We start from the raw sequence: 12,141 nt of genomic DNA on the forward strand, positions 1-12,141 counted from the left end.
TAAAGTGCCTGGAGTGGGGCTTGAACCCACAATCTTCTGACTCAGGTGATAATGCTACAATGGAGCCAAGGCTGATACCTTAAAATAGTTTCATACCATATATTGTAGAACCTAATAGATAGCCCAAGAGCTGCAAATTTAATACAACCAATCTTAGCTTACCTGTGACTGAAGGTCTGAAGTCCTAAACTAGTAGATAGAAATATTAAGGCTTGGTGATAGCTGGATGAGTAACTCAATAATTTGGTAAAGATACTGGATAATCCCATGGCAATCACCTGTTTAAAAAAAATCATCGGGAATTGGTTTTATTTCTAGTCTCGCACAGCTGAACTATTTCCAAAATGTTTTAAATAAAGTTTTTCAGTCTTCATACCTGCATTAACTTACGCACCTTAGCGGTATCAAACCCTGAAAAATACAAAAAAGTAAAAATCATAATATACAAAATATTACATTATCAGTGTTGACAAATGTACAAATTTCTCACCTGCATGAATGTTTTGTTTGCCAAAAGTGTTTATTTCAACATATTTCAACAAAAGAATAAAATATAACTTTGGCATTCTTTTTGGTTTTTACATCAGATTTCTAGCATCTGCAGTTTTTTTCTTTTTTACGGATTTGATTTATGGACTTGATAATAACTTTACCATACCTGATTCTAACAAATTACAGCTGAAGCCAATTAAGGAATCTATAAGGAATTTATACACCTTATAATTGATCATTTTTTCAAATTAAATTGGAAATGGATCAGAGCTGCTTATCACAATAATAAATTACATACTTTCTCTTCAAATTTCTTTTGTTTGAAATTGCCATTGATTGAGGGTAATTTTAAAACGTTTACAGTTTATTAAAGTGCACCACTAATAATTTTGGAAATGTAAAGGGAACCTTCAAAACATAGTAAAATTGGCACTTTGTAACCCTCCTCCCAAGATCTGTGTGTCCAATCGCACCCCTTTTTAAAGTGGCGTGGGAAGTTTCAGGAGCTAGAGAAGTCCAAGTTATTTTACTATACTGACTGCAGTGGTCCTGAAAAACTATTACTAGGTGATACATCATGGTATTGTGCACAAGCTGAGGAGGTGATCAAGCTATGTCCGATGGGGCCAAGTGTGTGGAAAGAGGCCAGCAATTATGTTTAGGGTGAAGGAGGGAGTCAGGTTAAGGTTTGCAACATCTGGGTAGCAAGGATGTTTGTTAGTAAAGTGGGATGGCTCACAAAAGGAAGATAATTAATTAAAAAGGAGGGGAGTAAAGGCAGAGGTGGATGCAGGAGCAGCATGTAATCATAGGTTTGTGCAGGTAGTCTCTGCTTCCAATGGCACAGTACCCAATGTAAATTAGCTGTACACACCAGAAAGTTGCTGATTTGATTCTATTCATTTATAATTAGGGCCAATGCTTTATGCTGACCAAGTCAAATTCCATTCTTATTATGAGGTTTGGGGATCAAATTCCATGATCCTATTATTCTATGAAAACTCTAAACCTGTAAATACTGTCTTGTACATTTTCAACTAAGAAAGATTTTGTTTTCCATTTCTTTCTGCTTACTCGTATAACATTGCAAGTCAGGTTGAGCTAGTTTCTCACCAAGCCTGATCAGATGATCGGACAGCAAGCCACCAAACAAGGAGAACGGGATTGCAACAGCCCATGGAACTACATTGAAAACCCAACCCTGAAAGATAAAGATAGAATGCAGTCAGCTCTCAATGAGAACATCCTTCTTCAAATTAAACTCAAAATCTTAGCTTAAATCATTCAAACTCAGTATCTGAATGCCCAAGATATTTATAATCCTATTTTGTCAGCTGCTCACCTGTTCCTACTAATGTATTCTCTTTTCCAATCACAAAGGAAGCGCAAGAGAGATTATATAAAGTTAATATACATCTCAGGATCAAAAAAGAAAACCTGACAGAAATTATTACAATAATCTCAATGAGGAGTCTGTAAATAATCACAAAACTCTGCTGCACCAACAGGGTAATTTTCCGACTTTGCACTGCTGGCAGGGAGCCTTGCCCGCTGGGAGTGTACACTGGAAATTAGGTGAGCGCTGCAATTAATGTTCAGAAAATCATGCACAGTATGGCACCTAAGGCTCCATGCTGGCAGCGTCATGTTGGAAAGTTACCCTCTGGTGCCAGCAGCAAAAGGAGTTAAATCATTTGTCTATGCACTGTACAAATGCATTTAAATTACAACTCCATAGGTATCTTTGCAGAGTGCTCATAGGGTATGAGCTGCAACCCTTTAAGTACTATGCTGACACCTTCCAAAATTATATACAATCACAGAATAATTTAACAAGCACTATGATATATGAATACAGCTTCTTGGTACCCGACAATCAACATGGGGCAAAAAAATCAATTATTCTCCAGGAAATTGCTCCAACTTGTTTGGCTAAATAACTTCAAATGCTACAGACTATGCCCAGAAGGAGGAAAGCAGTGACAAAAAGACAAAACCACTGCCAGACTGAACGGCTCAGGCTTTCCAACTCCCCTCGGTGAAAATAGTGAAGTGATGTTGTTATATCTTAGCTGAACAGAGATTTTTCAGCCAATGACAAAAAAAAGTAACTTTAAAAAAAAAGCTTAAAAGTTGTGGACCACCTGTGTTGGAAAGAATACAAAATGTTCCCTTTGTTTCACTGACTTTCCCAGTGGCTGGAGAGCTCTGTACAGATGAGTGGTAACAAAAACAACTTCATTATCTGCTTCTGTTTACAATGGCACTGACACCAGCCCCTCGGATTCGTCTCCAAAAAGTCAGAGGTGACATTACAATATATATAGTGGTAATTTGCTGCCAGTTTTCAGCAGTTGCGTTGACAGATCTGTACTGTAAAATGAGTAGTAAGATTGCTTCTTGGTTTTTGAAAAAGTTGAAAATATTAACAGTATGGCCTGCATATATTGTGCCAGGAAATAGAAGACAGACAAGTGAGCTTGAAGGGCATGAAGTGACCGTTTTGTGCTGTTTAATCTCAGTTCTCCAGTAGAGTACATGTGAAGTGTCATCATTTCCAAATTAGAAATCTATCCAGAGTTTGAAAAGTGCAGCCAAGTTTAGGTTTCAAAAGATTAACACTTATAAACAATCTTACATACTCACCAATTTAAATAGGAGTCTGTAATAATCATTAGCTTTTTTTTTTGCTCCAGGTTTTTCCTTCATTCTCCATATACCATGCAATGTTCTCCACCTGCGAGGGCAGGCAAATCTCTGCTACTGTAACTCTACCCAAGTGCTAAAAGATGCCCAGAGCCACCATGGGCACATGCCCTAGGATTTTATCCTCCCTGCAGGGGAACTGCCAAGCCTCAAGTGACCACTTCCTTCTGATGTCATGATCAAGAGCGGAACCTCATCACCATGGCTACAGATTTACAGTTTACACAGAAAAATGGACAATCACAGAATTTGATTCTGCTATTCTGAAATTCGTCTTGTTGAAGAACTTGTTTTAGTGAGGAAATAGAATATTGCCACATATAAACACCAAGTTCTGAGGGGCTTTTTGCTAAAATATAATAATGAATTAAGTTAGCTATATCTTATGAAGAACTAGATATGTTCCACAGGCTACAGACAACACACCTTAGATTCAGGAAACAAATCATGGAAGAAGGTTGGCATCCACGACAAAAGACAGAAAAAAGTGCTGCCCATGCAAACATGAGCTACAATGACAGCCCTGTTTAAAAAAAACAAAAATTATTAAAAGAATTACATGTAATAGACTAAATAATACAAAATAAGAAATGTAGTAGTGATGGAAAATCACCAAGAACGTGAAGAGACTGAGAATGCCAGACCTCATTAGAAAAAATATTAAAGACTCTCCCAAGATGAGGTCGTCAAAACTATGCATTTCCACTGAGTGGTGGCAGAGGAAAGAAGGTGCTTTTCTATTGGGATGGAGGGAAATAAAATTAAATGTTGCAGGAGACTTTAATTCAAAGTTAACAGAGCTGAACTTTTTTCACTAGATTTTTTTTTAGGGGGGTGAAATATGAGATATATATTCTTTAAAATGCTTAAGGGGAATTGACGGTGTAGATGTAAGCAGCCTACTTGACTTGGGCTGTGAGCAGAGAACTGCAAGTCACAGGTATAATATGAACAAGCCTCAATCGAGACCACAGATTGGAACACATCCTCCTCCCCGACATAGTGTAGTGGCTATGTGGAAGAAACTGCCAGCACAAAAGTTAATGCTTTATTGATTAACTCTGAAAAATGGAGGTGGATAAATATCTGGTTGGGAATGGATGGAAGATTATAAAGATAGGTATGGGCTGAAATGATAAGATCTTTCACAGGGCAGGATAGTTCCTATAATGTTAAGGTCGGGAGTTGACTGCCTTTATCATTGGAGGCTAGCTATCTAGAAATGAAGAGTTTACAAATGGGATGGATAGATATTCTGGAGTTTTATTGGATCACCTTTGCCAATCAGGAAGTATTCATACAGACGTTTTCTTCAGGAAAATAAATTAGGGGGGGGGGTGGGGTTACCGCAGAATTCATGATAGTGCGGATTGTACATGGTCTGTAGAAGGAGTGAGCTTGATGGGCCAAATGGCCTTTCCTCATTCCATGCTTTCTTATGTAAATCAACCCAGGACACTCACACGCAACTTATCAAAGGCTTGGGAGGAGGCACCTGCCTGTCCTCTCAACTGGACAATGAAATGGGGCAGGAGGGGAGGGAGGAAAGAAGGAAGATAGAATAATTTCTGGAGCACTTAGGTGTCACTCAATTACTCAAGGAATCAATTTAGGTTTCACCTTTGACAAATGATGAACATGTACTTTCAATATTTCTGGGAATAGCTGCAAAATTTTCAGTAAGCACTACCATTGATTGTTCAATCGCTCTAAATAGCCAGAATCTGTTATTCTATTTGCCTGCTCTACCTGTGAGAATCATCCTGAATGGAAGATATTGGGGTCGACCTTTAAGTCCCGAGTGGGAGCAGGGCCTGGCGAGTGACCGAGGGTGGAGGCAGGGTGGCCCAGCCGATTTTAGTGGCAGGGCCTCATTAGCATGCCGCTGGCTGACTTCCCGACCAATGTGACCTGGAAGTCGGCGGGAAGTGGATGCCCAGCTGTTAAAATCGAGCGGCTGGCAGCTGCCGCCAGGGACCAGAGGGAACAGTCCGGTCTGGCTCCAAGTGATCAGGAGGGGGGATCCGTCAGGGATCGTGGTTGGGGGAGAGGCAAGAGAACGCTGAGGCCCAAGGTTTCCTTGTGGAGCCCGGAGAAGCACTGCTCATAAGGAAACTTTTTTTAAAATTTAAAATCTTACCTTTCTGGGCCTCTTCTGGCCTCAAATCTACTTCCCAACAGATTCGTCTGGCAGGGAAGCCACCATTGCTCCCCCACATAGGCCTCAGGTTAATATTGCAGTCGAGCCCCAATTATATCATCTGAGCCCGATCTGCATATTTAGAGAAGGACCCTGCCGGCTTTGGGCAGGTGTCCTTGCTGACTGCAATTTAAAATTGTGGTGGGAACCCAGTGGGCAAGTCCCCCACTCCATTTTAACTACCCCCAACCCGGTTTCCACCAGACGGAGAAGGGTTAAATTTCTGCCCATTGCTTCAAAACATGGAACCTAGAACATCTATGGTTAAGTTATGATACATAGTCCACCCTGCAATCAGCTAAGTATCCATCCTTCACCAATCTCTTTTATCTTTAATTAATATCTTTTATCAGTTAAAAAAGAGACATATATTTAGCTATTTTTAGCATGGGAAGAAATTATATATTTCAGTTTGTGTATAAAAAAAAATCCCTTTGATTCTGTTTAAAACAGAATTTGCATCTTTTTGGATAACAACAAAATGTCCACAGTCCAACAGATGTGCTACACCCAAGCAAAGAATGCAAATTTGTAATGTCAATCTACCCTCATGTAAATCTTTTCAAGTTAATTATTGTGAGCCAAGGTCTCTCATTTGGATGTAATTATGTTAATTCTAATGTAAATACTGCCATCTAGAGGCTGGAAACCCCATCTAAAACTAGCAATCTAGCTGTGCCAAAGGCAAATCTCTCCTAAATAAACTAATACAACGGCTTGGTGATAAATTCCAAATCTCACTTAAAAAGCTTTCCACATACAAAACCATGCCTATCTCCTGCAATGTAGTTTCTTATGGACAAAATAAAATTTAAATCCTGCTGAAAATTCAACATTTTAGACCACAATTTCAATCTAGTCACTGAAGATTGTCTTTCACATTGCACACTGGCTTGGTAATGGTTGGATGTTATGCCTTTGCCAATTCTTCTTCAGAAGTATGAACTGTTGCAGTACCATTTCAGTACCACTAGATATCTCTAGCGTGTGCTGCACTCGACAGTACAAAGTACTACTAGTGACACCTGGTGGCAGAAGATCGATATGGCTTAAGTTCTTTTTCTTTTTCATAATCAACAATAACAACTTGCATTTATATGGCGCCTTTAACATAGAAAAATGTCCCAAAGCAAGCATTAAAAGGGGTACTATCATCTTGTAAAGGATCTATTATGCCATTTAAAGCCAATTAGATTATTAATCCTGGCAGACATCAACCCTCATCACACACACAAACCTTTTCCATAACAATTCAAAATTATAAAAGAAAAACAAGCAAGAATAAGAGAAAGTCCTATTAGATGAAGAATCAAAAGGATCCTAAGTCTTTACACTATAAATGGCAACTATAACAAACTAGGAAGTCCTAGTCTAGAAGCTTTAAAAATATAAACTTTACCAAGTCAGAATTTTCATAAAACGCAAAGTGCCAAAAAAATGTAAAAATTAATCAAAATAAATATACTGTTGATATTTTCTTAAATACCAGTTACAGAATTGACAAGGTTAATTTATCCTTGTTGCATCATGTTAAGTTCGGATTTTTATGCCACATAACCAGAAGATAATGAAAAAAAATTTGCAGTATCACTCAACTTGAGATACAATGCTTCCCTTCACATTCTGATCACTTCAATATAGGGCAGGTAATGTGTCACAGGGCAACATATCCACAAAATTCTACACTTGCTGCCAGAAAGCCACAAAAGTCCCAGAGACAGTGAAAATTTTTTTTTTTTATTCGTTCATGGGATGTGGGCGTCGCTGGCGAGGCCAGCATTTATTGCCCATCCCCAATTGCCCTTGAGAAGGTGGCGGTGAGCTGCAGTCCGTGTGGTGAAGGTTCTCCCACAGTGCTGTTAGGAAGGAAGTTCCAGGATTTTGACCCAGTGACTATGAAGGAACGGCGATATATTTCCAAGTCGGGATGGTGTGTGACTTGGAGGGGAACGTGCAGGTGGCGTTGTTCCCATGTGCCTGCTGCTCTTGTCCTTCTAGGTGGTAGAGGTTGTGAGCTTGGGAGGTGCTGTCGAAGAAGCCTTGGCGAGTTGCTGCAGTGCATCCTGTGGATGGTACATACTGCAGCAATTCGCAGAAAATGCCAGTTTCTAAGTGATAATAAAACACTTGTCACAATAAAGTCACTTGTCATACTTGTAAGCTAAGTTTAAACTCTAAGTTAGAAGCTTGTGAGTTCAAGCCCCACTCCATGACTCAAGCACATAATCCAGGCTGATAGCACTACTGCACTGAACTGTCTTTCAGATGAAATGTTAAACTGAGGCTTCATCTGCCCTTTTTGGTGGACATAAAAGATCCCATGGCACTACTTGAAGAGCAGGGGGGATCTTCTGGTGTCCTGGCCAATATTTATCACCCAGGTTGTGAAAGGTGCTATATAAATGCAAGTTCTTTCTTTCTTAAGCCATCTAGAAAGAACACTGCAGTCACTTACCAGACAGGAGCTCTTCTAAACAATTTTCTCCATGGAACTTTATTGTCCTTTGATTTCACTAGACTGTTGCCCAAACTTTCCAAAGATATAATCTGGTCTACATGACATAAATTGTTACTAATGTCATAAAGATATGAACATAACTGCACAAAGGAATAGCAAATCTCACTGAAGGCCAAACAATGATAAACAGACAGCAATTGTAACTAAGTAACAATGTATATTTACCTTCTCCTTTAAGGAGATATTTCCACATACAGTAGGCCCACAGTATGGAAGGAAAGCCAGAGAAGTAGAACACACTCTCCCAGCCATACCAGTCCAACAACACTGATCCAACAGCCCCGGCTAATAATGTTCTACAGAAACAAAAAAAGGGGTCAGGCTTCATTACCATCCATTGAAAAGTGATCAATCGCCATAAACAGCCAGTACTTCCTTTTTCCCAGTATTGTTATGTTCACAGAATTATTTTCCAAGTGTCAGCAATGCTCACTTTTCAACACAGTGCTATGCTTTGGTACAACACATCATCATACCATGTAAACATGACTATGGAACAACAACAATTTGAATTTATATAGCGCCTTTAACATTGTAAAACACCCCAAGGCGCTTCATAGGAGCGTAATCAGACAAAAATTGACACCAAGCCAAAGAAGGCGATGTTAGGACATGTGACTAATAGCTTCATCAAAGAGAAAGGTTTTAAGGAGCATCTTAAAAGGAGGAGAGGCGGAAAGGTTTAGGGAGATTATTCCAGAGCTTAGTGCCTCGAAGGCTGATGGCATGGCCGCCAATGGTGAGGTGAAGGAAGTGGGGGAATGAACAAGATGCCAGAGTTGGAGGAACAACTTGTTCTTGGATGGTTGTAGGGCTCGAGGAGGTTACAGATATAGGGAGGGGGGAGGCAAGGCCCCCCCCAGCCCTACTTCTGCATCTTCATTCAAAAAGGGATTTGAACGAGGCCAGCGAGCCCAGGGGTGATGGGTGAATGGGACTTGAGGCAAGTTACGATACAGATTTTGGATGAGCTCAAGTTTATGAAGGGTGGAAGATGGGAAACAGTCTAGCAGAGGATTGGAATTATCAAGTCTGAAGGTAATGAAAGCGAGTATCTGTGTGTATATACCAATGTTCTGCGAAATAAATAATTATTTCACCCCAAGTTTCTGACCGAGAAATCCTTGCTCCTTTCCTCCCTTATCCTCTGCAATGAGCGACTCCTCATCCTCAGTGATTTGCATCTCCATCTCAACTCACTTTGTCCTCCCTTAACCTTTCCCTCTATTCAACTCTCCTACACATATTCATGGCCACCTTCTTGACCTTGCCATTGTACATTGCCTCTCTACTATCTCTCGATCAAGAATAAGGCCATCTTTGACCATTTCCTTGTATCCCTCACCACCCACATCCCGCTACTCCCTTCCAACCCCACTTCTTTTGCATCCGTCCCTAGAATAAATTCTCCTCCAAGTCACTTACAACTGCACTTTCAAACTCCCAACTGACTAACATTAGGCCCTCCATTCACCACGATACTCTGCAGCTGTCAAACTGCTCAATTACTCCCTCTCCTCTACCTTTGATGCCCTTGTCCCCAGTAAAATCTTTACTCTCTCCCACTCTGGTTGTTCCCCCAGCTTGGTGATATTTTTGTCCGATAATACTAGTATGAAGCACATTGGGGCATTTTTCTATGTTAAAAAGCATTATATAAATACAAGTTGTTGCTGTTGTTCAAATCATGCTGTCGGTCGTGGCTCAATGGTAGCACACTCATCTCTCTCAGTCAGAAGGTTGTAGGTGCAAATCCCATTCCAGAGACTTGAGCACAAAACCCAGGCTGACACTCCAGTGCAGTACTGAGGGCATGCAGTACTGAGGCAGTGCAGCACTGTCAGAGGTGCCGTCTTTTGGATGAGACGTTAAACCAAGGCTCCATCCACCCTCTCAGGTGAACATAAAAGATCCCATGGCACTATTTCAAAGACGAACAGGGGAGTTCTCCCCGCTATCCTGGCCAATATTTATCCCTTAACCAACATCATCAAAATAGATTATCTCATCATTATCATACTGCTGTTTGTGGGACCTTGCTGTGCACAATTTGGTTGCCACAATTCCTACATTACAACAGTGACTACACTTCAAAAGTACTTCATTGGTTGTAAAGCAGTTTGGGACATCCTGAAGTGGTGAAAGGTGCTATCTTAATACAAGTTCTTTCGTTTCTTTCAAATCATTAAGCTGCTTTATTCCAAAGTAAGGTGGATGGAGGGGAAGAAACTAAAACACTATCTAAAAGGCTGCTTCACAGAAGTAAGCAAAATCCAACAGGAATCTATTATTTGTTTTGTAGTATGACTGCTTCACAAGGGATACCTGTATTGGGGAACTAAACTTTTGCCCACCTTTCATCCAGTGTCAGATACAGCACCAATTAGATATCCAGTAAGATTCCCTCCATAACCCTCAACCTATTACTACAGTGTAACATTTACATTTTCCACACTAGCCATCCTTATTAGCAGCCTCACCCAGGCATGTCATAAGCATCAGTATGTAGTTCTGTGCTGTGACAGAGTAAGTAGGGACTGGGTCAAGACAAGCTAAACCTAGTAAACTTTGGACCCTTTTAGCCAGCAGAAAGAAGAGAGTCTGGGTTGGATTCAAACTAGTTCCCAGGAGTGAGCCCACTGGGCCACATCCTAAATACAAACAAAATAGAATGAAAATCTAAAAGAAAACTCAGTACTCAGACGGCCTCAACCGGGATCTTGGGTTCATGTCACACTACACGTAACCCCACCAGCAAACAAATGTTATCTGTTTTTAATATAATGGGTCATTGACTGTCTTCCTTCTCTCTCTCTCTCTCTCTCTCTCTTTTTTTTGGGGGGGTTTGTATATTCGGTGGCCTTTTTAGGTGACACCTTTCTGTCTGCTCACTGTGATTGCCTTGGCAACGGGCAGTAATCACCAGGCATTGTTCTGTGATTTTCAAATGCGAAGGATTCGAAAATGTCATTTCCATACCGTTCACCTGACGAAGGAGGAAGCCTCCGAAAGCTTGTGGAATTTAAAATAAATTTGTTGGACTATAACTTGGTGTTGTAAAATTGTTTACAATCAGTACATAAGGTGATGCATTGTGCAAATCAAGTTACTAAACCTAAGCAACCAAAAACTGAAGAAACTAGAACAAGAAATTGCAGTAATGCATCAGCAGCAGAATCAACCAAGAGGAAGGGCACTTAGCTTATTCATTGTCTTGGCAGAGCTATTAATCCATTTAAAATAAACAGGTTAATGCCAGTGTTCAAATAGTTTACAAAGGGATGACATGAATATACTAAGCATTTGTCTACTAATAATAGCAACAGTAATTTCTAGCCTACAATGTTTCTAATACATTTACTAGTTATTTTTAGGATGCTAGTGATAAGCATAGGGGCTATTTGTTCATTTTATTTTGTGTTAAAACAGACAGTGTGGTCATCAGTTGTTAAGATTGGACTTTTCTACCCTTAATCTAAGGACTTATCTTCTTGGAATTAGCCTGAAAGATGTGACTTACCCAACCTGAGCACCTGTGCACACTGTACTGGAGGTAAACGCTCGATCACTTTCCCGCACTTTATTGGAGAATAGGCTTGCCAGGGATGGATAATAAACACCTAATTCTCGCCAAAAAATAAAAAATGAAAATATTATCCTATGTAATTATTACTTAGCTCAATTGCAATTATCATTTTAAGTTGAAAGAGTTAACGGTGCTCTCAGAATTAAAATATTGAGAACTTTTAAAATTTCTTAAAACTCTAAATGTCACCATGGGATATTTCGACATACAAGAGATAATTTTGAGAGAGACTGTTCCCAGAGTGGAGACTCAGTAGGTGGGAGCAAAAGTTGAGGATAGAGCTATCACACTCCAAGGCCAATTCTATGACCTGGCAACTCCCATCTAGTGAGGCTCCAAACCAGGAGAGGAATCTCGCAAAATTGCACCTATATAGTCTAAAGTGTTTATCCTGTTGATTGGCCCCATTCAGTGATTTCAGATTTGCAACATGTCACATTTGTGTTGTTAACTGTACAGCAGCAGAGTGTACACAGTAGTCATAGCCATTGCTAGCATCTCAACGCTATCTCATTTTATGAATGTGCATATTCAAAATAGGTAAACGGCCTAATGGCTGGTCATTCACATCACTGCTGTGCCGCAGCTAAACGTCAGGGTGTGAAAGACTGGGAGGGGCCTTCTGAGATGGACTTTAAA

General features: G+C 40.1%; 1 protein-coding gene across 2 annotated transcripts in view; it reads right to left on the reverse strand.

Moving 5' to 3' along the window:
* Positions 1-12,141, reverse strand: part of slc17a9b (solute carrier family 17 member 9b) — a 53,384-nt gene that overhangs the window by 6,219 nt on the left and 35,024 nt on the right. Inside the window, exons 4-10 of one of the 2 annotated variants that reach the window (XM_068000490.1) lie at positions 11,437-11,536; positions 8,082-8,212; positions 7,854-7,950; positions 3,625-3,721; positions 1,567-1,693; positions 377-411; positions 163-278 (exon numbers count right to left, since the gene is read on the reverse strand). In XM_068000490.1, coding sequence (XP_067856591.1) covers positions 163-278; positions 377-411; positions 1,567-1,693; positions 3,625-3,721; positions 7,854-7,950; positions 8,082-8,212; positions 11,437-11,536 — 703 coding nt within the window. The remainder of the gene's footprint in view (positions 1-162; positions 279-376; positions 412-1,566; positions 1,694-3,624; positions 3,722-7,853; positions 7,951-8,081; positions 8,213-11,436; positions 11,537-12,141) is intronic. The other variant, XM_068000492.1, reaches the window with a different exon arrangement.

The sequence above is a fragment of the Heptranchias perlo genome, chromosome 19, assembly GCF_035084215.1.
Source record: "Heptranchias perlo isolate sHepPer1 chromosome 19, sHepPer1.hap1, whole genome shotgun sequence".
In the NCBI taxonomy this organism is placed as follows: Eukaryota; Metazoa; Chordata; class Chondrichthyes; order Hexanchiformes; family Hexanchidae; genus Heptranchias; species Heptranchias perlo.